This window comes from Pelodiscus sinensis, chromosome 22 (assembly GCF_052426305.1).
Source record: "Pelodiscus sinensis isolate ZL-2025 chromosome 22, ASM5242630v1, whole genome shotgun sequence".
NCBI classification, from domain to species: domain Eukaryota; kingdom Metazoa; phylum Chordata; order Testudines; family Trionychidae; genus Pelodiscus; species Pelodiscus sinensis.
Genome location: NC_143073.1, coordinates 6,315,541 through 6,342,438, shown reverse-complemented (window position 1 = coordinate 6,342,438; position 26,898 = coordinate 6,315,541). Strand labels below are relative to the sequence as shown.

At 62.3% G+C, this 26,898-nt stretch overlaps 1 protein-coding gene across 5 annotated transcripts in view; it reads left to right on the top strand.

Annotated features, from left to right (window-relative positions):
• Positions 1–17,115, top strand: part of CELF3 (CUGBP Elav-like family member 3) — a 40,888-nt gene extending 23,773 nt beyond the window's left edge. Inside the window, exons 1-11 of one of the 5 annotated variants that reach the window (XM_075907380.2) lie at positions 4,094–4,159; positions 8,706–8,754; positions 9,388–9,516; positions 11,305–11,384; positions 12,888–13,031; positions 14,443–14,593; positions 14,766–14,915; positions 15,008–15,073; positions 15,476–15,577; positions 16,374–16,517; positions 16,980–17,115. In XM_075907380.2, the coding sequence (XP_075763495.1) occupies positions 4,106–4,159; positions 8,706–8,754; positions 9,388–9,516; positions 11,305–11,384; positions 12,888–13,031; positions 14,443–14,593; positions 14,766–14,915; positions 15,008–15,073; positions 15,476–15,577; positions 16,374–16,517; positions 16,980–17,107 (1,197 nt within the window). In that variant the 5' untranslated portion in view covers positions 4,094–4,105 and the 3' untranslated portion in view covers positions 17,108–17,115. Of the gene's footprint in view, positions 1–4,093; positions 4,160–4,205; positions 4,375–8,705; positions 8,755–9,387; positions 9,517–11,304; positions 11,385–12,887; positions 13,032–14,442; positions 14,594–14,765; positions 14,916–15,007; positions 15,074–15,475; positions 15,578–16,373; positions 16,518–16,979 lie in introns of those variants that run through there. The other 4 variants (XM_089772415.1, XM_089772414.1, XM_075907379.2 and 1 more) reach the window with 4 other exon arrangements.
• The last annotated feature ends 9,783 nt before the right edge of the window (positions 17,116–26,898 follow it).

Genomic DNA, 26,898 nt, shown 5'->3' with positions numbered 1-26,898 from the left:
TTTCTAGCCCCTGGGCCAGACAGGCTGGGAGGACAGAGGGGATGATACCCAGGCTGCTGGGGTGCTCCTCTTCCTCTCTCCCCAAGTGTCATTTGTAAACAATGGGGAGGGAAAGCTAAGCCTCACCCTGCTTCATTCTCTTAGGAGCACCCCCCCCCCCAGGTCTTATGAACCATGCAGAGCCCACTGTCCTGTGGCTGGGAGTTCCACAGGCCACAAGCAGAGCGTTCCACCCCCAGCCCCACGCTTAGAAGCTGTCGGAAGCCCAGGCCGGGCGGTGTGGCCAGCAGCCCCCAGGAAATTATGAATTCCAGCAGAATCCCCCCGAGCAAGCGGCGCTGGCAGATCTGAAAAGTTCCCAGGGGCAGGAAAGACGCAGCCGGGTCCGCTCTGCTCTGGTTCCAGCAGCTCGTGGGTGAGGAGGGCACCTGGCATCTCCCGGGCCTCAGGGCTGCTCCTCAAGGACAGAGGCTCCTCCACTGGTGCCAGCATCCAGAGGAGCCACCCCAGACTGGCAAACAGGCAGCAGGGCTTGAGGGCCGAGCCCCGGCCGGCTCCTCTTTCATTCCAGAGTAAGCACTGGGTGAGCCCCCGTCCCCCTAATCCCGGCACAACTCCTGTCCTGCAGCGTGCTGCCCTGGTATGGGAGCCAGCGTTGGCTATGGCAGCTTTGGGAAGGGATCAGCAGAGCTAGGGTTGCCAGGTGTCCGGTATGGAGCTAAAATGTCCAGTACTTTCGGATTTTTTCTCGGCCAGGAGGCGAAAATCCCGGGCTGTTTGGCTCAATACGGAGGCAGCCTGGCAACTGTGGTGCTTACTGGGGAGCTGTCCAGCCCAGTTCAGGGAGGCAAGATGGCGGGCAGCCACCTGCAGCCTGTTAGGGCCAAAAAAAGCCTCACGCCGTTTTAAAAGGGGCCATGGTGTTTGTAGGTTTTTTTTGTTTTTGTTTTTGCACAACAAACTTTTTCCTGGCATGTTTTTGTTGTTGTTGTCGTGGGGTATTTTTTCTGAAACCATCTGGCAACCCCAAGCAGAGTGCCCGCAATTAGGTTTGTGTTTCTCCCGGTGGTGCACATTCACACATGCCTCAGTGCACATAGAAAGATTTATTCTGCACGGGGATGGAAAACATCTGCACCGGGATGGAAAAGATTAGAGGGAACATTGGGTGATGCATGGCAGGTTGTTGCTGTGTTAAGTCTATGCCATGCCCCAAACTAGAGCCAGCTGCATCTCAGTGCCAGACAAAGGGCACCTAGCCCCTGTGCCCTACCTATCCCAGAGATGTCTAGCAGAGATGGGTGGGTGATCCTTATATAAACAGCTGCCTCACCCCAGAGGTGGCCATTTCAGTGCTGGGCAAGAGACCTCTATATTAACAGTTCCCCATGTCCCACCCCAGAGGTAACTGCATGGTGATGTCAGCTGGAGGGTACCTGGTACCAGTGTAAACATCCCTTGCATCCCACCCCAGACATGGCTGCATCTCAGCATCAGGAGAGGGAGTCCTGTACAAACAGCTGCCAGAGGAAGGCTGTTTCGCAGGGTTGGGGGGGGTGTATATCTGTCTTTTCCCCCAGGGCTCCCCTCATTACCCCTACTTGAATATTTTGGAGATTTTAACACCCGCTCCCCGCACACACCCTTTGTTTTTCTTCCCCTTTGCTCCAATTGTCCCCCCCCCCCACCACCGGTGTTGTTTATAGAGATAAATGATGATGTCAGCATGGTTACTAGGTAACACAGTGGGTAAATTGGGGATGAGTGGGCGGTTGCCATGGTTCATATTCTCTGGTTGCCATGGTTACCGGGCAGCTGCTGCTTTTTTTTCCCCCTGGCGTGACAGCCCCGCGAGGTGAGGTTGCGATGACTTTGTCATGGATGCCAAAAGCGACATGGCTCATGGGTCGGGAAGGGGGACTCCCCAAAACCCCAACCCGGGCCTGGATCCTTCCCTCGTGACATGAGATGCCTGAGCCGGGGCATCCTTGTTTATTGCAATTCATGCTCCTTCCTGGTCAGCCCCCCCCCCCAGTTTCTAGCTCATGGTGAAGCCCACGGCTAATCAGCTGAATCATACCAGACGTATCCTCTATCCAGGATCGCATGCCCCCCCCCAGCTTTGCCCCCTGTAACTGCACCCCACTCTGCCAGCCTATAGAGATCTACTCTGGTCTTGGAGGGGTGCCTTTCTGGAGGCAGAATGCAGCAAGGCGGTTCCCCACTGTGTGGTGGGGTTCAGGGCCTGCACCTTGGATCAACACACACACACGCTCACACTCACACACACACACACACACACACACACCCCTTCCATGGAAAATTACCTGGTTAAACTCACATACCAGGGTGAGTTGTTTTGGTCACATGTTTTTCCAGGACCAACCCCGACTCAGACAAAAAAGGCTGTTTGCAAGTTGTTAAGCTGATCCCTCCGCACTGGAAACACCTTCCATGGCTTTCATTTGCACATTTAAAACCACAGCCAATTCCCTACCCCGTAGTTCTGACTTTACACACAAGGGTGAGACAGATTCCAAAATAAGATAGACAGATCCTGCAGACTAAGCCATTCGGATTGACAGATGCCATGAGGTATTTTGTCCAAAGCATCTTTGAGTTATGCATGTTTGTAGCCATACATTAATTGAATAAAGCAGGGTTGGAAACCGACGCAGCGGCATGCCAAGAGTGGGGCTCCGATATGGTAATGGGTCTCGGCTCAGTAGGTTTAGGGCCGGTGAGTCATATGCTGTGGGACAAGGCTGGCTGGACAGCACTGGCTGACTGTTCCCCCAGCCTCACCTCCAAGGCTGCCCCCCGATGTCCTCTGTGGGCACCAGGAGTGGGGATGTTGCAGCTGAGGGCGGCTGGATCAGCCCAAGGTTTGGCAAGTTCATGTCTCTGTAGGGCTAAGCTCCCATGTGCTGTGGAGTATAACCCTGCAGGGATTCATTGGGGCTGGGGGCTGGCATAGTGAGGTGTCCACATCCCAGCCGCCAGGGTGGTGTCATACGTGAGGAATCCCTGTATAAACAGCTGCCCCACCCCAGAGGTAGCTGCATCTGAGGGCCGAGTGAGGGCTGTCTGTGTAAGCAACCGCCCTGCCTCAGAAGTGGTTTTGTCCCAACACTGGGCTCTGTGTTCTCTGTATAAGCAGCCACCCCGCTCCGCCCCAGAAGTGGCTGCATCTCCGCAGTGGGTCCTGTACTTTATAAACAACTGCTGCATGCCAGAGCCATCTCCCCCTTCCCAGGCAGTGAGCACATGGTCCTTCGTCACCCCCTTCTGCCAGCCACAAGTGCTTCCTGTGTGCAGTGGAGTCACCCCTCTCCAGCACCCCCCCAGTACCCCAGTATCCCCCAGTACACAGGTGCTGCCAGTTGGTTAATATCTGTCCCCCCAGCTCTAGCACTGGGGCTGAACCCTGAGGGGGAGTCCAGAGATGGGAGCCTTTGAACTAGGCTGCCAGGTCAAATCCAACCCAGGGCAGTGGTGCCAGCCGCAGTGAAATGGGAGTGAGTGTCTGACTGATTCCACAGTTTCAGGAGGGAGGGTGGCATGGCCTACTGGTTAGGGCATGTCTCTGACAGTCTGGAGAAGGCAAGTCCCTTTGCCACTCCGTGCCTCAGTTTACCCGCCTCTCTTCTTGTGAGCCCTTTCGGGCATGGGCTGTGCCGGATACTACGCGTCATGCGCATTCCAGTAAAGACAGACACGTTCAGAAGGCTTGGGGGCACCAAGCTGCCCTCTGGTCCCAGAGCAAGGCCAGGATGGGGAGCCCAGGATCCTGGCTCTGAACTAGGCATAAGATCTCTACGTCTCTCCTGTCAGCACTAGATTCCTTATGTGCTCAAGGGGCTGAAAACCCCAGCAGATGCCGCCCCCTCTGTGGGCTAGCCCCTTTTACCAGTCTGTGCCCAGCTTGGGTGCCATGCTGCTCTGAAAATCCACGGCTCCTTAGATGCTGCCAGGCCCTGTTGTGTGTGTGTGTTTTTTTATACCACGAGAGGAAAAAGTGGTCCCCATGCTGCACTGGTTGCTGTGGCAACCAGAGATAACCTGGCAACAAAGCAAGGCGGGAGCTGGGGAATCATGGAGGAAGATGCAGGGCAGGGGTGCCATGGCAACTGACTATCCTAGTGGCCTTCTGGCTGGGGTGTGTTTTCTCTTACTGCGCGGGGACAGGGGCATGGGGGGCGGGGTCTGAGGGGCTTACCTGCTCCTAAAAGAGCGGCGATTGACAGGCTGCTTGGGAGCTGTGTCTGGGGAGGGGTTGGGATCGCTGGCTAGACGCTTCCTAGGGAGAGATGGGCCTCTGAGATGGATGGCTGGAGAGATTGGATGAGCGGCTGGATAGACAGCTACAGATGGGTAGGTGGAGAGATGGATAGATGACAAGATGGACAGATAGGACATGGAGAGGTGGAACCCACGGACACTTAGATCCAAACGGCAGATAAATAGCCTGGCTGATCTGAAAGGGGGCTGGGAGGTGAGGCTGCCAGACAGCCCATGTCTCGCCTGCGCTGGGCCGGCTGGTGAGACGGTGTTGGCTATGCAGCTGGAGGCGTCCTTTTGCTGAGGAGGCTGACCAAGCGGGGGCAGGGGCAAGGGCCCTGCTGGGTGTCTCACCCGCATCGGCACCCTCTGTGTGACCAATAGAGCTTGGTAATTATTAGTCCACCGGGCAATTAGCGGGGCTTTATTTAAACAGCTTGGGTGGGCTCCTTGCCTGCCCCACCCCCAACCATGTAAGTCCTCCTTGGAGAGAGAAGGTGCCAAGAGCGGGCAAGGTGGGCGGGCAGTGCCCTGCCAGAAATACGAGCTGCTTTACAGGGCACTGAAATCCCCATCCCCCAGCCCCAGCATGGGGCCACGCTGGTGTCCTGGTAGGACCTCTACCTTGCCCCGGCCCATGACCAGGCTGGGAGCGTGAGAGCTGTAAGAACAGATGGCCTCAGGTCCGGGGCGTTTTTTTCTCGTTGATCTCCTGGATAAGTCGTGGTCCTGCACTGGGTGGCCGTGGTGCCAGCACCTCGTGTGGCACTGGGTTCTGCTCAGTGAGTGGGCCAGCGTTGGGACTGCAGATGGGTCCAGGTGAATGGGGGACAGGGAGCCAGTCCTCAGCCGCTGCTAGCTGGTGCCACTGCATTGAAGTCAGTGGAGGCAGCGAACGATTTGGGCCTCAGTTTTCCCCATCTGTACACTGGGGATAAAAGCCCTGTCTCTCAGGCGGGCTGGGAGGCTCAGTACAGGAAAGAGGGTTAGGCCTTGGTGAAAGGCAGAGATCGGTGGCTAGTCCTGATGGACACTCGCCCCTGCAATTTCAATGTGGCCTTGTTAGAAGCCTGCCTGCTCCTGGCTTATTTTTAATTGGTCCTAAATCTCTCTCTCAAAGGCACCTACCTGGATGGAGGGCAGAACTTCCAGGAGTGTGGAGAGCAGGGTTCCCTGTAATCTGTGTGCTTGGGCGGCCACCCGGAAGGGATCCCCATTTCACCCAGCTGATTAGCAGAGTGCCCTCAGAGCCCACAGCTGCCAGCATGTGTTTCCATTAGTGGTGCACATTCACCCATGCCTCAGTGCACATCACAAAATTTATTCCACACGTGGATGGAAAAAAATGTGAGCGAATATTGGTGGAGAGAAATGGCGGGGGACGGGGGAGAGAGGGGCAGAGCACAGGCTGCTGGACTCCGAGCTGGGTTCTGTTCTTGCCTTCCCATGTCAATCCTGGGCCTCTGGCTGCTCCCCTGCCTGGTCGTGGTGCCCCCTTGCCTTCAGGATTGACGGGCTCAGGACTGGACCCTCACATTGTGACCCACAAAGTCCCAGAGTCATCCCTGGGATTTTACTGGTGCTGTCCCTCCACAGCTGCTGGCGGCTGGGGCATCCCAGATGCCCTGGCCACAGGCAATGCGAGTAGGGTGATGAGGTATCCCACTATTAGGGACTTGGCTTATAGAGGCAACTCTCCGCCCCGAAACAAAAGGGGTCCTGATTTCTCACACCCGCGCTCTGGCCACCCTGGGACTGGGGGGAGTACAGTGTTGCCATGCAGTGTGTGGGGAGGCTGCCTCCCTCCCCTCTCTGCTTCAAGTTGCAGCTTTCCTTTAATATGATTACAGGCGCTTTTACAGAACCCGTCCCGGCCACCCCACCGAGTTAATCCCATGGCTCTGCTTTAACCCTCCCCTCGCGGGCTGGCTTTGCTCCACATGGGAGCGGGGTGGTGTGTTCGGCGGGGGGGGGTGCTCTCCCCTCCCAGTCAGCGCTGGGCCCAAACCCTCAGCATGGCTCTAGGGGGCTCTGGGCTGCAGGGAGCGGGGCGGGGTGATCGCTAGGGGGCACTCTCCTCTCACAGTCAGTGCTGGGCTGCAGGGAGTGGGGCGTTCACTAGGGGGCGCTCTCCCTTCGCAGTCAGTGCTGGGCTGCACGGAGTGGGGCGTTCACAAGGGGGCGCTCTCCCTTCACAGTCAGTGCTGGGCTGCAGGGAGAGGGGCATTCACGAGGGGGCGCTCTCCCCTTGCAGGCAGTGCTGCGCTGGGCTGCAGAGAGTGGGGCGGGGTGTTCACTAGGGGGCGCTGTCCCCTCATAGTGCTGGGCTGAGCTGCAAGGAATGGAGCATTCACTAGGGGGTGCTCTCCCTTCGCAGTCAGTGCTGGGCTGGGCTGCCGGAAGCGGGACGTTCGCTAGGGGGCGCTCTCCCCTTGCAGGCAGTGCTGGGCTGGGTGCTGGGCTGCAGGGAGTGGGGCGTTCACTAGGGGGTGCTCTCTCCTCGCAGGCAGTGCTGGGCTGCAGGGAGTGGGGTGGGGTGTTCACTAGGGGGCGCTCTCCCCTCATAGTGCTGGGTTGGGCAGGGAGTGGGGTAGGGTGTTCACTAGGGGGCACTCTCCCCTCATAGGGCTGGGCTGCAGGGAGTGGGGTGGGGTGTTCACTAGGGGGCGCTCTCCCCTCCTAGTGCTGGGCTGGGCTGCAGGAAGCAGGATGTTCACTAGGGGGCGCTCTCCCCTCATAGTGCTGGGCTGGGCTGCAGGGAATGGGGCGTTCACTAGGGGGCGCTCTCCCCTTGCAGGCAGTGCTGGGCTGCAGGGAGTGGGGTGGGGTGTTCACTAGGGGGCGCTCTCCCCTCATAGTGCTGGGCTGGGCAGGGAGTGGGGCGGGGTGTTCACTAGGGGGCGCTCTCCCCTCATAGGGCTGGGCTGCAGGGAGTGGGGTGGGGTGTTCACTAGGGGGCGCTCTCCTCTCCTAGTGTTGGGCTGGGCTGCAGGAAGCGGGGTGTTCACTAGGGGTCGCTCTCCCCTCATAGTGCTGGGCTGCAGGAAGCGGGACGTTCACTAGGGGGCACTCTCCCGTCATAGTGCTGGGCTGGGCTGAGCTGCAGGGAGTGGGGCGTTCACTAGGGGGCGCTCTCCCCTCATGGTGCTGAGCTGGGCTGCAGGAAGTGGGGTGTTCACTAGGGGGGCGCTCTCCCCTCATGGTGCTGGGCTGCAGGAAGCGGGACGTTCGCTCTCCCCTCATAGTGCTGGGCTGGGCTGCAGGGAGTGGGGCGTTCACTAGGGGGCGCTCTCCCCTCGCAGGCAGTGCTGGGCTGCAGGGAGTGGGGCGGGGTGTTCACTAGGGGTCGCTCTCCCCTCATAGTGCTGGGCTGCAGGGAGTGGGGCGTTCACTAGGGGGCACTCTCCCCTCATAGTGCTGAGCTGGGCTGCAGGGAGTGGGGCGGGGTGTTCACTAGGGGGCGCTCTCCCCTCATAGTGCTGGGCTGCAGGGAGTGGGGCGGGATGTTCACTAGGGGGCGCTCTCCCCTCATAGTGCTGGGCTGGGCTGCAGGGAGTGGGGCGTTCACTAGGGGGCGCTCTCCCCTCACCGGCAGCGGTGGACCCAGTGATCCTGCAGGGAGTGGGTGCAGGGGTCTTTTGACACTGGCTTTGGGGTGTCCGTGGTTGCTGCTGGATTCTCCTTTCCCCATCAGCTTGGGACCCCCAGGCCAGGCCAGCTCAGGAGCAGCCTCTGAGCCTTTCCCCACTAGGTGCCCAGAATGAATCCTGCCCCAGACTGTGGGGACAGGCTGGCTCAGGGGGGCCAGCAATGGGCTATGGGGCCTCGCCCCCTCCAGGGTGCTCTGGTCCGATCCGGGCTCAGGGCAGTGCCGGGACTGGGTGCCTGGGAAATGGGGTGCAGGGCTCTTGCCCAGTTACCAGTTCGGTTCCTGGCTGTGTGATGGGGCTCAGGTCAGTAGCCAGGGACAGGCGCACAGAGGCCAAGGTTTGAGCCGGCCACAGACAAGCTCTGCATGGGGTCCCAAGTGGTACCCACTGGGGCAGGGCTCTGACAGGTGGGGATACTGCAGTCCTGGCTCTCCAGGGTGTCACTAAACAAAGGGGAGCGAGCCAGGATTCCTGGCTGTGGGAGGGGTGTGTTGTCTAATGGTTATAGCTGATTGGACTCATCTGGGCTCTGACCTGCTGTGTATTCTTGGGCATGTCACAGTCACGCACGGTGCCTCAGTTTCCCCTCTGTATGATGTGATAGGACTCCAACAGGCTCATGCCCCTAGCAGGATGCTCTTGTTGATGGGGGGTAGGGTCTGGCTGCTGAATGGTTTCATTTCTGGGGGAGAGGGGAGGGGTTTCCCTGCTCGCCGAGTGCCAGGGTCTGCCTGGTCACATCCTCAGTATCTCTCCCTTCTCTTCCCCTTGCAGATGAACCGGCCCATCCAGGTGAAGCCAGCAGACAGTGAAAGCAGAGGAGGTACCCGCCGGGCGTGGGGAGGGGGCAGGCCTGCTCTGGGACCCCAGCTAACCCCCCACCAGAACAAAGGGATGATCCCCCCCTTTCAGCATTCACCCCGGGCTCCCAACAATCTCTGGGGAGGGGAGCAAAGCTTGGATCAGATTGGGGAGGGGGATCCCCCAACGTGCCCCCTTCCCATTCCCAGGATCCCTCGTGTTTTCGCCACCCTGCTCTCCCGTGACATCAGATCGATACTGGGCAGGGCTAACGGTGTTCTCGGCAGACACCGGAGTGGGTAGATCAGCCGGGATCTAGGGAGGGAGACAGCCCGACAGACCCGCATCCCAGTAGCCAAGGATAGGGACAGACAGGCGGCGCAGGATCTAGGGGCACAGCGCTAAGGACAGGCAGACAGATCAGCAGCCTAGGCCCTAAGGATGGAGAGATCCAGCCAGGCGGAGCTGCGACTCTGCAGCATCCCTCACGGCACCATGCTTGGACCTCGCCGCTGGCGCCTGTCACCGCCACGCCACGCTCCCAGCCTGGGCCGAGCCGAGGTGGTGAGAGGAGGCGTGGGGCTCTCGGCGCGAGGGGCAGGCTGGGGGGCAGAGGGGCCCGGCTCCCCTCTCAGCGCTGCCTCTTCCCTGCCAGAAGACCGGAAGCTGTTTGTGGGGATGCTGGGCAAGCAGCAGACGGACGAGGACGTCAGGAAAATGTTTGAGCCCTTCGGGAACATCGACGAGTGCACGGTGCTGCGAGGGCCGGACGGCACCAGCAAAGGTGAGGGGCTGTCCGGGGCTGCTGTCGCGGGCCCAGGCCCCATGGCCAAGGGGAGCTGCAGGGAGCGGGGTGGGGGTGCTTTGCTGCACACAGCTTGGGGCACAGGAGGTGGCACTGCTGCAGGGGGGCACTATGGGACACTGTGTGGCAGGAGCAGGGCTGGGGCACAGCGGGGAGTGTTGGGCTATATGGGGCGGGGGTACAGCAGGGGGCGCTGTGCTATGAGGGGCGGGGGTAAAGCAGGGGGTGCTGTGTTGTGGGGGCAGGGGTACAGCAGGGGGCGCTGTGCTGTGAGGGGCGGGGGTAAAGCAGGGGGCGCTGTGCTGTGGGGGCAGGCAGGGGGGCGCTGTATTGCGAGGGGTGGGAGTGCAGGGGGCGCTGTGTTGTGGGGGCAGGGATACAGCAGGGGGCGCTGTGCTGTGAGGGGCGGGGGTACAGCAGGGGGCGCTGTGCTGTGAGGGGCGGGGGTACAGCAGGGGGCGCTGTATTGCGGGGCAGCAGGGGGCGCTGTGCTGTGAGGGGGCAGCAGGGGGTGCTGTGCTGTGAGGGGCGGGGGTACAGCAGGGGGCGCTGTGCTGTGGGGGCAGAGGCACAGCAGGGGGCGCTGTGCTCTGAGGTGCGGGGGTACAGCAGGGGGCGCTGTGCTGTGGGGGCAGGGAGTGCTGTGCTGTGGCGGGAGGGGGCACAATGGGGGGTGTTGTGCTGTACAGGGCAGAGGCACAGCAGGGGGCGCTGTGCTGTGAGGTGCGGGGGTACAGCAGGGGGCGCTGTGCTGTGGGGGCAGGGAGTGCTGTGCTGTGGCGGGAGGGGGCACAATGGGGGGTGTTGTGCTGTACAGGGCAGAGGCACAGCAGGGGGCGCTGTGCTGTGAGGTGCGGGGGTACAGCAGGGGGCGCTGTGCTGTGGGGGCAGGGAGTGCTGTGCTGTGGCGGGAGGGGGCACAATGGGGGGTGTTGTGCTGTACAGGGCAGAGGCACAGCAGGGGGTGCTGGGCTGCGGGGGGTGGAGGTACAATGGGTGTTGGTGTGCTGCGGGGGGTACAGCAGGGGGCGCTGTGCTGTGGAGGGCGGGGTCACAATGGGGAGTGTTGTGCTGTAGGCCGTGAGGGCACAGCAGGTGGTGCTGGGCTGCGGGGGTAGGGACACAGCAGGGGCGCTGGGCTGCAGATGGGGACACAATGGGTGGTGGTGTGCTGTGGGGGCCGGGGTACAGCAGGGGTACTGTGTATCTCAGGGTGTGTACTCGTGGTGTCTGTGCACTCTCAGGGTGTATGTGTTCAGGGTGTCTGTGTATTCTCAGGGGGTGTCTGTGCACTCTCAGGGGATATGTGCTCGGGGTGTCTGTACACTCAGGGTGTTTGCACTCACTGTGTCTGTGCACTCTCAGGGGGTGCGCTCGGGGTGTCTGTGCACTCTCAGGGTGTTTGCACTCGCGGTGTCTGTGCACTCTCAGGGTGTTTGCACTCGCAGTGTCTGTGCACTCTCAGGGGGTGTGCTTGGGTGTCTGTGCACTCTCGGGGTGCGCTCGGGGTGTCTGTGCACTCTCAAAGGGTGTGCGCTCGGGGTGTCTGTGCACTCTTGGGGGTACGCTCAGGTGTCTGTGCACTCTCAGGGGGTGCGCTCGGGTGTCTGTGCACTCTCAAGGGGTGTGCGCTCGGGGTGTCTGTGCACTCTTGGGGGTACGCTCAGGTGTCTGTGCACTCTCAGGAGGTGCGCTCCGGGGGTCTGTCTGCGCCAGTCCTGCCCTCTCCCCCCCCCAACAGCACTGACTCTCCCCTCCCCCCCGCAGGCTGCGCCTTCGTGAAGTTCCAGACCCACGCCGAGGCCCAAGCTGCCATCAACACGCTGCACGGCAGCCGGACATTGCCGGTAAGGCAGGGCTGGGCGCGCTGGCCCCCGGGGGCTGAGCGGGGGCCATTCCTGGCGTGGCTCTCAGTCGGGAGCTTGGCATCAAACGCTGCCCTGGCTGGGCCTCCCCTCCCTCCTCCTCCCCGGCACTCGCGGTGCCCCTGCAGGCTTGGATCCCGGCCCTCGGCACTTCCCCCGCCTTGGCCCAGGGCGTCGACCGAGGCTGGGTGTGTCTGTCTGCGGGGACCCGGCTGGGCCCCTCAGCGCATGCTGGGAATGCACCGGGCCCGTCTACCCTGCAGCCGGGCGCCCAGGCGGCCGAGCCAGCGTGCTGCCAGCCGGGTGGAGGTCACGGCTCAGGCAGAGACGGAGGCTTTCACTGCCCGAGCTCGGAGCCAGAGGGCTGGGCAGGTACCAGCTGACGCCCAGCTCCTGTGAGTCTGTCCAGCCTGCCCTGGCCTCTTCTGCTCCAGCCCCCCCGTCCCTGGAAGCCTGCAGCCTTAGCCGGGCACCAGCTGGGCCGCACACCAGCGGGCACCCCCGTCAGCCTCTTGCGCCCTCTGACGTGGGCAGCTCCAGCTCTTAGCCCCCCAGACTTGCCCCCTGGAAGGACCCAGCTCAGCCCTAGGACAGGAGGCGAGGACTGTGCCCAAGGCTCTGCTGCCCTCTGATGGACCACGCTCGCCACTGCAGCCTCGAGAGCCCGTCGGGAATTTTCCGAGAAAACGTTTTTTCGTTGGAAAATGCCACCCGGGGGGAGAGGCCATTGCCGTGGGAACGGCCGGGCTGGGACCCATTTCTCCACGGAGGAGAAGTGTCGCTGGTTGGGAAGAGCCGGCGGTGAACAAAAGCGCCCGTTTTCCGCATCGAGGCGACTGTGGAGTCCGCGGCGTGGGCGCGCCGGAGGGAGCGGGGAATCCACCGATCCAAGAGCCACCGCGGGAACAAAACCTCCCGACTGCCCCGCGAGGAACATTTCTTCGGCGGTTGAGGAAAACGTCCCAGCGTTTCAACGTTTCACCCCCCGTCCGTTGGGGACGGTTGTTCACAATCTCAAAACCGTTGGCCGCCCATGTCCGGCCCCAACCCCTGTCACTCTGGCTCCGAGTCCGGCTCATGCCAAGACCCTCAAAGCCCTTTACAAAGGAGTTCGGGATCATTCGCCCCAGTCAACAGGCGGGGAAACTGAGGCACACGGGCAGGGCAAGCCACTCACCCAAGCTCAAGGAGCATCCGAGACAAGAAGAGACCCTGGTGTTCTGAAGCTGAGGTTGGGGCTCTACCCACTAGGTCCTATGACCTGGCGGGGGAGGGGGTTGGAGGCGGGGAAGGCCGGACCCTCCATGCACCAGGCGTGGTGGCTGCAGAAGGAGGGGCCGGGAGCCAGCGTGGACCAGACAGGTCTTGCCTGGGGCCTGTGTCGCCCGGGCTGGCTGAGTTGTGGGGCAGGGCCCAGCCCGGGCCGGATCCAGTGCCCATGCTCCGCTTGTCTCACTAGCCGTGGGGGGGGGGGTCCATTCCCAGGGCGCCTCCTCCAGCCTGGTGGTGAAGTTCGCCGACACGGAGAAGGAGCGAGGCCTGCGCCGCATGCAGCAGGTGGCCAACCAGTTGGGCATGTTCAGCCCCATCGCCCTGCAGTTCGGGGCCTACAGCGCCTACACCCAAGCAGTAAGGGGCTCCCTGCCGGCCGCGGCCCTGGGCTCCCAGCGGGGCCATGGGGCGAGCCCACGGGGGGCAGCAAGGGCTGCGGGTCGGGGCTGAGGGGCACCAGCAGAGCTGGGGGAGGGGGGAGCCCAGGGCTGGGGGAGCGGGGGCTGTGGGTCGGGGTTGGGGGGCACTGGCAGAGTAGGGGGAGGGGGGAGCCCAGGGCTGGGCGTGCGGGGGCTGTGGGTCGGGGCTGAGGGGCACTGGCGGAGCAGGGGGAGGGGGGAGCCCAGGGCTGGGTGAGCGGGGGCTGCGGGTCGGGGCTGAGGGGCACTGGCAGAGCTGGGGGAGGGGGGAGCCCAGGGCTGGGCGAGCGGGGGCTGTGGGTCGGGGTTGGGGGGCACTGGCAGAGCTGGGGGATGGGGGAGCCCAGGGCTGGGCGAGCGGGGGCTGTAGGTCGGGGTTGGGGGGCACTGGCAGAGCTGGGGGATGGGGGAGCCCAGGGCTGGGCGAGCGGGGGCTGCGGGTCGGGGTTGGGGGGCACTGGCAGAGCTGGGGGATGGGGGAGCCCAGGGCTGGGCGAGAGGGGGCTGTAGGTCGGGGTTGGGGGGCACTGGCAGAGCAGGGGGAGGGGGGAGCCCAGAGCTGGCCGAGCGGGGGCTGCGGGTCGGGGCTGAGGGGCACTGGCAGAGCTGGGGGAGGGGTGAGCCTGGCAGAGCTGGGGAGGGGGGCCGGGCGGGGGCTGCGGGTCGGGGCTGAGGGGCACTGGCAGAGCAGGGGGAGGGGGGAGCCCAGGGCTGGGCGAGCGGGGGCTGTGGGTCGGGGCTGAGGGGCACTGGCAGAGCTGGGGGAGGGGGGAGCCCAGGGCTGGGCGAGCGGGGGCTGTGGGTCGGGGCTGAGGGGCACTGGCAGAGCAGGGGGATGGGGGAGCCCAGGGCTGGGCGAGCGGGGGCTGTGGGTCGGGGTTGGGGGGCACTGGCAGAGCTGGGGGATGGGGGAGCCCAGGGCTGGGCGAGCGGGGGCTGTGGGTCGGGGTTGGGGGGCACTGGCAGAGCTGGGGGATGGGGGAGCCCAGGGCTGGGCGAGCGGGGGCTGTGGGTCGGGGTTGGGGGGCACTGGCAGAGCTGGGGGATGGGGGAGCCCAGGGCTGGGCGAGCGGGGGCTGTGGGTCGGGGCTGAGGGGCACTGGCAGAGCTGGGGGAGGGGGGAGCCCAGGGCTGGGCGAGCGGGGGCTGTGGGTCGGGGCTGAGGGGCACTGGCAGAGCAGGGGGATGGGGGAGCCCAGGGCTGGGCGAGCGGGGGCTGTGGGTTGGGGTTGGGGGGCACCGGCAGAGCTGGGGGGCCGGGGCAGCAGCGTGTGTCCTTGCAGCCGGGTCTTCCCCAACCCCCGGCAGCCCGGCAAACGGCCCCACCCTCTCGCTCTCTCTCCCCCCAGCTAATGCAGCAGCAGGCAGCCCTGGTCGCTGCGCACTCCGCCTACCTCAACCCCATGGCCACCATGGCCGCCGTCCAGATGCAGCAGATGGCAACAATCAACCCCAATGGCATCATCGCCACGCCCCTCACGCCCCTCACCCCCTCCTCAGGTAGGGCCAGGGAGCGCCCGGGGCCCAGCCCCACCCTGCCAGGTGATGGAGAAAGACCCGGGGCGCCTGGCTAGGGGTGGGGGGAGCCGGGAGCTGGCACCCAGCCGGGATCCTTCTGTGGGTGGGGAGAGGGCCCCGAACCCGCCCCCCCTCCTGACTCTCTGCCCCGCAGGTACCAGCACGCCGCCCGCCATCGCCGCCACCCCCGTGTCGGCCATCCCGGCCACGCTCAGCGTCAACGGCTACAGCCCCGTTCCCACGCAGGCCACGGGGCAGCCGGCCTCTGAGGCCATCTACACCAACGGGGTCCACCCGTACCCAGGTACGCACCCCGCCTGCTCCCCCCCCCGCCTCAGCTGGGAGCAGGACCCCCACCAGAGGCTCCCGCGGTAACCCCCTCCTCTCCCCAAACAGCTCAGAGCCCGGCCGCCCCCGTGGACCCCCTGCAGCAGGCCTACGCCGGGATGCAGCACTATACAGGTCTGGTGGGGGCTGGGGGGAGGGAGCTGAGGGATCTGGAAGGGGCCTTGGGTGGGGGAAGGTGCTGGGGGGTGGAGTGGAGGCAGTAGCATGAGCCTCTTGCAGGGATCCCAGGCATGGACGCCAGGTCTGACCAGTGCCGGGGGGGGGGGGGGGGGAGGGCAGTGTCAGCCGCATTCCCCAGGACCTTGGGGGGGCTTCTAGAGGGATGGCGGCTGTGGGGCGGGGTCCCCCGGCGAGTGAAGGGACCTGGAGGGGGAGGGGGGACTGGGAAGCAGTGGGGAGGGGAGCTAAGCTAACGACGGGCAGAGGGGGCCTCAGGGCTGGGCCTAGATCCTCCACTTGGGGGTGCGTCACCCCATCCCGAGGGGTCACTCACACGCTCCTTTGCCTCCGTGCCAGCCGCCTACCCCGCTGCCTACGGGCTGGTGAGCCCGGCCTTCCCCCAGCAGCCGACCATCCTCACGCAGCAACCGCCCCCCCAGCAGCAGCAGCAACGGGAAGGTAAGTGAGGCCCAGGCCTGCTGCCCCCCATATTGTCCCCCCAGGACTTCCTAGGCCCCCCCCAACACTGTCCACCTGAAACCGCGCCCAGCTCTGGCGCCTGGGCCCCTCACATCTCTTGTCAATGCCAGGAGCCCTACCCTAGTGCCAATCCGTAGCAGAGGGTTTCACTGGGCACTTTAAGGACCCCCACATCTTTCTGGGGGACCCCAACACTTCCCAGGGGGAGACCAGAGCATGGGATTGCTACAGGGATCCAGAATGAGAGGATCTAGAGTGGTCTAGAACATGAGAGGGTCCAGAGCAATGGGGCTTTAGAGGGGTCCAGATTGGGGCAGAATGAGGCATCTAGAACGTGAGTCCAGAACAGGGAGGTCCAGACTGAAGGGCCTAGAATGGGGGGAAAGGTCCAGAGCAGGGGGAGCTAGAGGGCCAAGGATGTGGGAGTCCATGGTAACAGGCTATAGAGTGATCTAGAACAGAGAGTCCAGAGGGGGACAGTCCGGAATGGGGCATCCAGAATGCAGGGTATTGAAGGATCCAGAATGGGAGGTCCAGCACAGAAGGCTCTAGAGGGTGCATAGTGGGGAGGATCTAGAATGGGGGGGCAGCTTGGGGGATCTAGAACTGGGGCCCAACATGATGGAGCTAGAATGTGGCCCCCGCATGGTGGTCTAGTCCAGGGGCCCAGTGTGGGGGGGTCTAGAACAGGGGTCCACGGTGGGGGGATTTAAGGGAACCCAGGGCAGGCAATGCCCTGAACCCCCGTCCCCTCTCACCTGCCTCCTCCCCACAGGCCCCGAGGGCTGTAACATCTTCATCTACCACCTGCCCCAGGAGTTCACTGACTCCGAGATCCTGCAGATGTTCCTGCCCTTCGGGAACGTCATCTCTGCCAAAGTCTTCGTGGATCGGGCAACCAATCAGAGCAAATGTTTTGGTAAGGCCAGCCCATGGGACCTCCCGCTGAGCCCCAGAAGCACCCAATGGGTGCCAGGGCGAGGGGCCGGCCTCCCAGGCAACGGACTGGTGCAGCCGCGCGTGGAGACAGGGTCTGGCGCTGAGCCTGCTGCTGAGCTGGCTTCCCCAGCGGATCTGCCCACACCAGGGCTCTGCTAGCCCCTTCTGTGCCCCACGCTGGCTGGCATCAGGCACCCTCCAGCTCCCACCGATAGAGGCTCCCAGGCCCGAGCCTCAGGGAGCAGATCCCGTCTCCCGGCCCCCAGGGTGGCTGGGCACGAGGTGACTCCTGAGTGCGGAGCTGCCCACCCTGAGTCAGGCGCCCACGGGACAAAGCCGGGCCTGGTGTGCAGGGGGCACGGGCTGGTTGGGTCTCCCGGGGTCACTCAGCCTCTTTACCCCACCCCGGCTCCCCCCTCCCTCACTCCCATCTTCTCCCCAGGGTTCGTAAGTTTCGACAATCCTGCCAGCGCCCAGGCTGCCATCCAGGCTATGAACGGCTTCCAGATCGGCATGAAGCGCCTGAAAGTGCAGCTCAAGCGACCGAAAGACGCCAACCGGCCGTACTAAGGCCCCAGGTGGGTGCCCCCCGAGCACAGGGACCTCCCAGATGCAGCAGGCCGGGCTGGGGAGCTGCAGCGAAATGGGAGTGTGCGGGGGGTGGGGCTGCCTCCTGCTGGATGGAGTCTCCCAGGGTAACATCTCCACCCAGGCCCCAGGCCGGGCGTCTCCACTCTCAGGGTGTACGGCCCTGCAGGAGGGAGACAAGGGCCCCCGAAAATCCTAGCAGGAATTTCACCGTTTGATTTCAAACCAGGGGAAACTGTCAGTGACATGTTTGTGATTCTCCCACTACACAGGCACACGCAGGTACACACATGGACACATACAGGTACACGCAGGTACACACAGGAACACGCATGGACACATGCAGGTACACGCATGGGCACATGCAGGTACACACCTGGGCACAAGCAGGAACACGCATGGACACATGCAGGAACACGCATGGACACATGCAGGCACACACATGGACACATGCAGGTACACACATGGACACATGCAGGTACACACATGGGCACAAGCAGGAACACACATGGACACATGCAGGTACACGCATGGACACATGCAGGCACACACATGGGTACATGCAGGTACACACATGGACACATGCAGGTACACACATGGGCATACACAGATTCCCACCCGAGCAAGTAGACAGACATATGCACAAGGGCACACACAGATACACGCACGGGGCACACATAAGCACAGGGGCTCACACATTTACACACACACGGGCACACACATACGCGGGTGCACACAAATACATGCATATTGGCGCACACGCGTGGGTGTACATGCATCTACAGATAAGAACACAAGAACGGCCAGGCTGGGTCAGACCAAAGCTCCGTCTAACCCAGGGTCCTGTCTTCTGACAGTGGCCAGTGCCAGGTGCTTCACAGGGACTGAACAGAGTAGGCACAGGCATATACACATGCCCACAGGTACACACATGGGCTCTGTCTAGACTGGCATGATTTTCCAGAAATGCTTTTAACAAAAAAGTTTTCCGTTAAAGCATTTTCGGAAAAGAGCGTCGAGATTGGCAGGACGCTTTTCCGCAAAAGCACTTTTTGCAGAAAAGCGTCCGTGGCCAATCTAGACGCTCTTTTCCGCAAAAAAGCCCCGATCGCCATTTTCGCGATCGGGGCTTTTTTGCGCAAAACAAATCTGAGCTGTCCACACTGGCCCTTTTGCGCAAAACTTTTGCGCAAAAGGACTTTTGCCCGAACGGGAGCAGCATAGTATTTCCGCAAGAACACTGACAATCTTACATGAGATCGTCAGTGGTTTTGCGGAAATTCAAGCGGCCAGTGTAGACAGCTGGCAAGTTTTTCCGGAAAAGTGGCTGATTTTCCAGAAAAACTGGCCAGTCTAGACACAGCCATGGAGACACCTACATTCATGGGCAAACACATATTACATATCTATGCACACATATGCAGAGTACATGCAGCCATGCGCCCGGGGTGTCACACAGGGTCACACACATGCCCTGCACACACAGTTACACATGGTCTTGGGGACACACACATGCACTCATATATATCTACACACACAAGGGCTACGTTTAGACTGGCATGATTTTCCGGAAATGCTTTTAACGGAAAAGTTTTCCGTTAAAAGCATTTTCGGAAAAGCATGTCTAGATTGGCACGGACACTTTTCCGCAAAAGCACTTTCTGCGGAAAAGCGTCCGTGGCCAATCTAGACGCACTTTTGCGCAAAAAAGCCCCGATCGCCATTTTCGCCATCGGGGCGTTTTTGCGCAAAACAAATCTGATCTGTCTACACTGGCCCTTTTGCGCAAAAGTTTTGCGCAAAAGGGACTTTTGCCCGAACGGGAGCAGCATAGTATTTCCGCAAAAAGCACTGATTTCTTACAGTAGGAAGTCAGTGCTTTTGCAGAAATTCAAATGGCCAGTGTAGACAGCTGGCAAGTTTTTCCGGAAAAGCGGCTGATTTTCCGGAACGACTGGCCAGTCTAGACACAGTCAAGCCGTTCAAATAAGGAGCCGCTCCAGCACCCTCCCCCCAGCAGAGAGCAGAAATGCACACACTGCTCATGCGTGTACACACACACACACACACACACACACACACACACACTTTTATTATTTAGCAGCTGAGATCAAGGCAGGCCTGCACTGTGCTGGGCGCTGCACAAATGCAGAATGAACCACTATCCCGTGCCAGACCCCACAGTCTGACTCTCCGGGGGAGTAAATAACCCTGCAGCCTTTTATAGGGGGCAGAAGATGAAAGCCCCACCATGCTGCTTTCCCAGCAATCAAGCTTTAAAGCAGTGATACTAAATCCCCCCCGCCCGCCCCCCGTCTATCTCAGAGATCCGCATAACAGAATTTCACCCTGTATTTTAAGAAAGAAGAACATAACCTCCCGCTAGCAGTTCTTTCCGGCTGTGCTGCACAGAGCCCTGTCTCAGCCAGGTGAAGACCCCCAGCGCGGCGTAGCGTGGGGCAAGGGGGGGTCTGTGTGTGTTGTGGCACGTGAACGCACCCCGCTTTTGTTCTGATACGTGTTCTCCGTGCGCGGTCTCACAGGGGCCCCTTCTCGTGCTGCATCCGTTTGGTTTGGGGGTTTTTTTGGTTTGGTTTTGCTTGTTCATATGTTTCGTGGTGTCTTTGTCATTGAACTTAGTTTCTTTTTTGCACATAAAAGAGACAGCGGGTCCAGTCATTTACCACCTGCTTCAGCTGGGGGAGGGGACTGCACCGGGTCGCAATGGCCGGTTCTAGTTCTTTAAGGATAGGCTGTGATCCGTATTGCATTAGCATTTAGAATCCAGCCAGAATGGGGGTGCCGTCGTGCCGGGCGCTGCCCAGAGCCCAGCCGAGATCAGTGCCCTGCCGAGCCTGGTGCTGCATAGGCCTCAAGGCTCCATCGTGCCAGGCACTGCCCAGAGCCCAGCCGAGATCAGTGCCCTGCCGCGCCTGGTGCTGCATAGACCTCAAGGCTCCATCGTGCCAGGCGCTGCCCAGAGCCCAGCCGAGATCAGTGCCCTGCCGAGCCTGGTGCTGCATAGACCTCAAGGCTCCATCGTGCCAGGCGCTGCCCAGATCACAACCGAGATCAGGGCTCCATCGTGCCAGGCACTGCCCAGAGCCCAGCCGAGATCAGGGCTCCATCGTGCCAGGCACTGCATACATGCAGTGAGGTACAGGTCCTGTCCCAAAGAGTTCACAGGCTAAGCCAGAGTGGGGCAAACTACGTCCCGTGAGCCACATCCGGCCTGGTGGCCCTTTCAGCCTGGGCTCTGAGCTCTGAGCTCGTGCAGGGAGGAGCAGCACGGCAAGCAGGGGCAGCTAGCTTCTGGCCTCCCCCACTTCTAGCCCCCCAGCCGCCCTCAGCGCCCCATGCCCCATGGTTGCAGCCGCCAGCCCTGCTACTCCGGGCGGTGCAGTGAGGGGGGAGGGTTGGATAGAGGGTGGGAGTCCCAGGAGCAGTCGAGGGTCAAGGAGGGGTGGGGGTTGGATTGAATGCAGGGAACCCTGGGGGACACTGAGGGCATAGGGAGCAGGGGGGCGTTGGAGGTGGGTGGGGGCTGAGAGGGCAGGAGCCAGGCCACACAGTCTCTTCCAGCCTCCCCTACATGGCCTTCCATACAATCGCCATGGCCCTCAGGCCAAAAAGTTTGCCCACCTCTGCTCTTTAATAGCCCAACCGTCAGGGGCGAGGCAGGATTCTTGGCCCCATTGAACAGATGAGCAAGTGGGCCGCAGAGCAGCAAAGCAACATGACCCGGGTCACCCAGGAAATCTGTGGCGGAGGAGGGAATTGCAGCCAGGCCCCTCCTTTGCTGCCCGCTGCCTCGAGAGCTCCCCGGGCCCTGTGCACACTGCACCCAATGGGCTTGCTGTCCTCTGGGTGGCAGGAGGCTGGATCCAGGCTCAACGCCGGGACTGGGCCAGGCCCCAGCAGGGAACGGGGGCCTGGAAGCGCGCAGGGCTGCTTTGTGGGGCGACGAGTCCTGGCAGTATCCAGGGGCAGCCGAAGGGGCTGAAAATTACCAACACGCTCCGGGCTGGCAAGCGGCCTGAGGGCAAGCCCCCGGCTCCAACGCCAGCCCCAGGGTGGGCGCGGGTGCTGAGCCAGAGCAGGGCTGAGGAGAATGGGTCGGGCTGGAGTCCAGGTGTTTGTCTGAATGGTTTGGTGGAGAGGGAAGCCACGGAGGGCTGCAGGGGGGGAGGGGGGGCTAGGGCTGGGGGGCCGCAGGGGGCTGCCGGGCAGAGCTCTGGTGAAGGGGAGCTGTGGTCTGGGATAACAGGGAACTGAGGGGCACCAGCAGAGCTGGGAGGGGCAAGGGCTGGGAAGGCAGGGGGCTGTGGGTCAGGCGTGAGGGGCAGTGGGAGACGTGGGGGAGGGGAGCTCAGGACTGGGGTAGTAGAAGGATGTGGGTTGGGGAGGAGGGTCACTGGCAGAACTGAGGGGGGGACCCCCTGCGAAGGCCTCGCTCCCCTGCCTGCAGGCCCCGGGCCCGGCTGCTCTGACCCATGCCAGCGTGGGGGCTGAAAGCTGCTCCTGGGGAGCGAAGGGGGGGGAGAGATCAGGCCACCAGTGCGCACCTGCTGCCCCTCCCAACTCCGGCTCTGTGCCACTGGCCATTGCTAGGCCCTAGCCACCGGACAGCAGGCCTAGCATGGAGGCCTGGCACCCCTCCCTCCTTCCCCAGGGCTGTTCCCTGGGTCTCGCCCTCTGCCCACCAGGGGCCACAGGGAGCAGTGCCCGGGGCATGGACAGGCTGGCACTGGTGCCCTGCAGCCCTCTCCCCCAGCAGAGCCTGCTGCTCCCACCTGCTGGCGTGGGAAGGAGCCAGCCTGCTGGCATGCGGGGGGGGGGGGGGGGAACACACGCCTGTTCCCAGCAGCCGGGTCTTTCCCTCCGCCCCGCTGTGTCCCCCGTTCTCCACGCCTGCTTTTCCCCCTCGCCTGGGAGAAAAGGAGGCTCAGGCATGAATGAGGGAGGGGGAAGGACATGGGGCTGAGACTCCCAGGTTCCTGCCCCCATCTGCCCATCACCTGTGCTGCCCTTCAGTCCTGCTGCCAGCTAAGGGGCGCCGGGGCGGGTTAGCAGAGCCGGTCTTAGGGGCAGGCGAGCCCGGGTTAGCAGAGGAGAGGCAATTGGAAGGCCAGTGAGCATGGCCCATGGAGCCAATACCTGATAAACCAAGGGCCTGGCCTGCCCCCCACCTCTCCCTGGAGGTGGCTGCGGGGCCAGGCCACCCCCTTTTAGGGTTTGAGGGCACCGACCCATGAAATGTGTTTCCCCCACCACACTGGGCGAGACTCGACGGGCTAAGCTCCCCGGCTCCGTGGTATTAATTGCGGCACCAGCAGGAGGCTGCAGAGGGAAGCGTGCCAGGCAGCCCCAACCCCCACCCCGAAGCGTTCTGTCCAGATAAGGGCATGAGGGGAAACCGAGGCACGGCATCGTGAACATGGCTTGGCCTGGGTCAGCCAAAAACTCACTGGAACCAGGAATAGAGGCCCCCACCCCCCCGGGCTGATGGCTGGTAAAGCCGCCAGCAAGGCTGTCTGCGCAAGTGAGGGGGACCCTACCAGGCCTTTGCCGGAGTCCCCAAACTGGCCTCCCCTAATCAGCGCTGGGGCTTTGTGCTTTCCCAACCCTGCGACAGCTCAAACCTCAGCCGCTCCCCAGCGGCGTCAGCCCAGCGTCCCTGCCGGGGGGGAGATGGCGCAAAACGAACCACGGTTTGTCTCTTTTACTGTGTAAGAAAGGGGATGCGCACGCACCGCGGCCTTGACCTGGCCCCTTATTTAAAACAAAATAAATCCCAACCCCTCATTTTCTTTCTTTGCTGCTTTAACCGCCCCCCTCCCCATCCCTCCCCTCCCCCCCGGCAGGGTACCAGTCCTCTCTTGAGACGCCTCTGTTGCGAGCCGCCACTCCCTGTTGCAAGCGCCGCCCCCTTGTAAGTTGCATCCGACGGCCTGACCCAAGTGTTGTCTCTTAGCGATCCTCTTCTGCTTCTTTGTCCCCTGTGCTTTGTGTTGTCTGACCACCTGGTGTGCGCAGAGCTAGCGGCTGTACGGCGTGCCCTGTGCTGTCGCGGTGGTTGGCTGGGCGGTGGGGGCTTTTCTCTTGATGGGCCCAATGGACAGGAGTTTTGTTGGGTAAAATCCAAAATTAAAAAAACAACAACTCACCAAACCCTCTTCCCCCGATCAGCCGCAAAACCCAAAACAGCATCTCAGGCCTCTGTCAATATCTCATTCTCCCTGCTGCTATTTTGCTGGTCTGATGGGCGTGTCACCCTTCCAACCTCATCTCTTAGACCCTGTTTTTTTCTTTCGGTTGTGCTGGTTGCCAGGTTGTTGCTTCTTGTGTCATGGTTGCTTCTCAGTTTGTTTTGTTCCTTGACCTTCGCTGACCTGGGGCTGTGCATGTTGCTGCACATTGTGTGCGTGCCTGTGTGTGTAAGAGAGAGAGAGACAGTGTGTGTGTATGAAGGAGTTACAGTGCCTCTGGAGAGGGAGGGGAATCCGTTCCATCTCCTCTTTCGGCACCTGGATTCCTGACACAGCAGCATGGCACAGGAGCTACCTGGGCCTCTGTAGGAAACCTGTCACCACCTTCCTTTCTACCAGACCGCTATCTGCTGTCCAGGGAATTGGGGGGTGGGGGGGAGGGGGAGGCGAGCGACACATCTGGGGCAGGGTACAACAGCTGTTTATACAGAGTTCATGTGCCCACTGAAGGATGCAGCCACCTCTGGGCTGGGGCATGGCAGCTGTTTATAAAGATCATCCTGTCCCCACTCACAGACTATTATAATGCAGCCACTTCTGGAGTGGGACCCAGGGACTGGTTAACAACGGCACAAAGTTCAGAGCGGGTGGTGGAAAAAACGCCTCAGGTTCCGCGTGACATCAGTCGAATGGGAAACATGCTGCTTGTCATGCCGTGAGCAGCATAGCAGGGGTGGGGTGGGGATTAGTGACTGGGGAGGGGGCGTCAGAACTCCTGGGTTCTATCTCTAGGTGTGGAGGGCAGTAGGGGTCTAGTGGTTAGAGCAGGAGGCTGGGGGTGGGGGCTGGGAGTCAGGACACCTGGGTTCTCTTCCTGGCTTGGGGGCAGTGGGCTACATGGTGGCACCTCGCCCTCCTTGCCACGATCCATCCATCAGGGCTTCAGCATCACTGCCCCACCTCCATGTGCCAGAGATGGGCGGAGCACACAACCCCCTCAGCGCCCCCTAGAGGACAGGGACATGGTGGCCACAAGTCGAGCAACTGCCCTGCACCACGGCAGGACTGGATCTCCCAGTGAGATTAGCTGGGAAGGGGGGACGGATTGACCCTCAAGCAGAGCTTTTCCAGCATGGCCCAGGACTGGGCGGGTCCGTAAGCCCCACGGCCTTGTGTTAGATCGGCACCAGAAGTGTGTTTAACCAAGCAGGGGGTGCCTACCTCAACCCAGCTGCGACTGGGCACAATACCCGCCCCCCAATGCTGCAGGCTCGGGCCATCTCCTCTCCCCAGCCGAGAGCCACTGGTGCAGGCTGAATGGACAAGGGGCAGGTAGGAGGTGGCAGCCCCCACCAGCATAGCTCCCCCCTTGTGTTCTGCTTGGTAGTTGCAGCTTTGCCCCTCCCTGCTAATTTCCCCACCCCCTTAGAGCCACTCAGCTGCAGCTGACCCCCCCCCCCAAACATCCCTCCTTTGTCTTCCCATCTCTAGCATGGATCCAGTCCCAGTCACCCTCCTCCCACCCCTTTGGCAGCCCAGCAAAAGGAGACGCCTGATTGGCTGTTCCTTAGCAACCAGATGTGCCCAGGTGGCACCCACTCCTGATGCAGGGCAGGGGGGCCTGTAATTCAGCCAGCTGAGAGGGTTAAAGTGGATGATTTGCCCCACCCTTGCAGGACATGGTGTGGGGGGGGGGGGGACGATGCTGGGCTTAGCTCTGGCCCATGGCGTAGCTGTGAGCTAAGTATGGCCTCCCATAGGCAGAGGGGCGGCAGGCCAGGGAGCCACGGACTGGTGTGGCCCCTCCCAGCCACGGCGCCCACAGCTGTGCTGAGGAAGCTGCTTTTAGTCCCCTTCAAAGCGCTGTGTCCCCGCAACACACCCATGTGGCAGCCCCATGGGGGGTGCAGGCATCTTAGCTGCAGGGGGCAGATTCCCCCAGCCAGGCAGGGGGGCAGGACTCCACTGCCCCCAATGGGAATTGCCCCAGGCTGGGGCTCCGCTTGCCACGGGCCGTGGACTCAGGGTGAGGCCAGTCGCTCTTGCTGGGGATGTGCAGGGGGAACAGCCTCAGCCTGCCCAGTGTGGTAGCCAGGTGGGGTGATCCGGGCTAGGGGTTCAAGGCCCCATTGGGTGAGTTGCCACAGGACTGGCTGCCTGGCTCTGCCCAGGCCCACGGCCCCACAGAGTGAGTGGCTGGTAAGGCCCAACAAAGCCCCTTCTCACAGCATGTGGCAACACTGGTGGGTGACAGGGCCTCGCGCACTAGTCCCACAGCCCACCGGCCCCACAAGCCCTGGGCTTCCAGGAGAGACTTGTCCCTGCCTGCGGCCTCAGAGCCGGGGCTGAGGGGCAGCACAGCTGGATTTCAACTGGAATAGTCAAAGAATGGGAAACGTGGCCCTTGGCCGTTCTGCTACTGCCTCCCATGCCCCGCTCCCCACCCACAGCCCTCTCCTCACCCAGCCCTGGGCTCTCTTCCCCCTCAGCCCCTCACTCCCCACCCACAGCCCTCTCCTCACCCAGCCCTGGGCTCTCTTCCCCCTCAGCCCCTCACTCCCCACCCACAGACCTCTCCTCACCCAGCCCTGGGCTCTCTTCCCCCTCAGCCCCTCAACTCCCCACCCACAGCCCTCTCCTCACCCAGCCCTGGGCTCTCTTCCCCCTCGGCCCCTCACTCCCCACCCACAGCCCTCTCCTCACCCAGCCCTGGGCTCTCTTCCCCCTCAGCCTCTCACTCCTGACCCACAGCCCTCTCCTCACCCAGCCCTGGGCTCTCTTCCCCCTCAGCCTCTCACTCCTGACCCACAGCCCTCTCCTCACCCAGCCCTGGGCTCTCTTCCCCCTCGGCCCCTCACTCCCCACCCACAGCCCTCTCCTCACCCAGCCCTGGGCTCTCTTCCCCCTCGGCCCCTCACTCCCCACCCACAGCCCTCTCCTCACCCAGCCCTGGGCTCTCTTCCCCCTCAGCCCCTCACTCCTGACCCACAGCCCTCTCCTCACCCAGTCCTGGGCTCTCTTCCCCCTCAGCCCAGAGCTGTGATGGCCGAGTGGTTAAGGTGTTGGGGGAGGGATAGCTCAGTGGTTTGAGCATTGGCCTGCTAAACCCAAGGCTGTGAGTTCAGCCCCTCACTCCCCACCCACAGCCCTCTCCTCACCCAGCCCTGGGCTCTCTTCCCCCTCAGCCCCTCACTCCTGACCCACAGCCCTCTCCTCACCCAGCCTTGCTGCTGCCTCCCACTCACCTGCAGCCCTCTCCTCACCCCCACCCAGCTCTGCCCCTCACTCTGACCCACAACCCTCTGCTCGCCCAACAGCTTTGGGGGTGCCCCTCCCACCCACCAGCAGCATTTGCAACCCAGCCATAGCCCTGCGGGCACCTGCTCCTACCTACCACCCTGGTCTCCTTCACTCCCCTCCGTGCACAAAGGCCCAGCCCATACTTTGCAGCTGGGTGACAGGCAACCCTGGGCCATGTTCAAACTGCACCTTGTCTGGGGCATGACGAGGCTGGGAGGGGTGGGGTAGCACGAATCAAGCTGGCTGGTGCCCTGTGCATGCCCT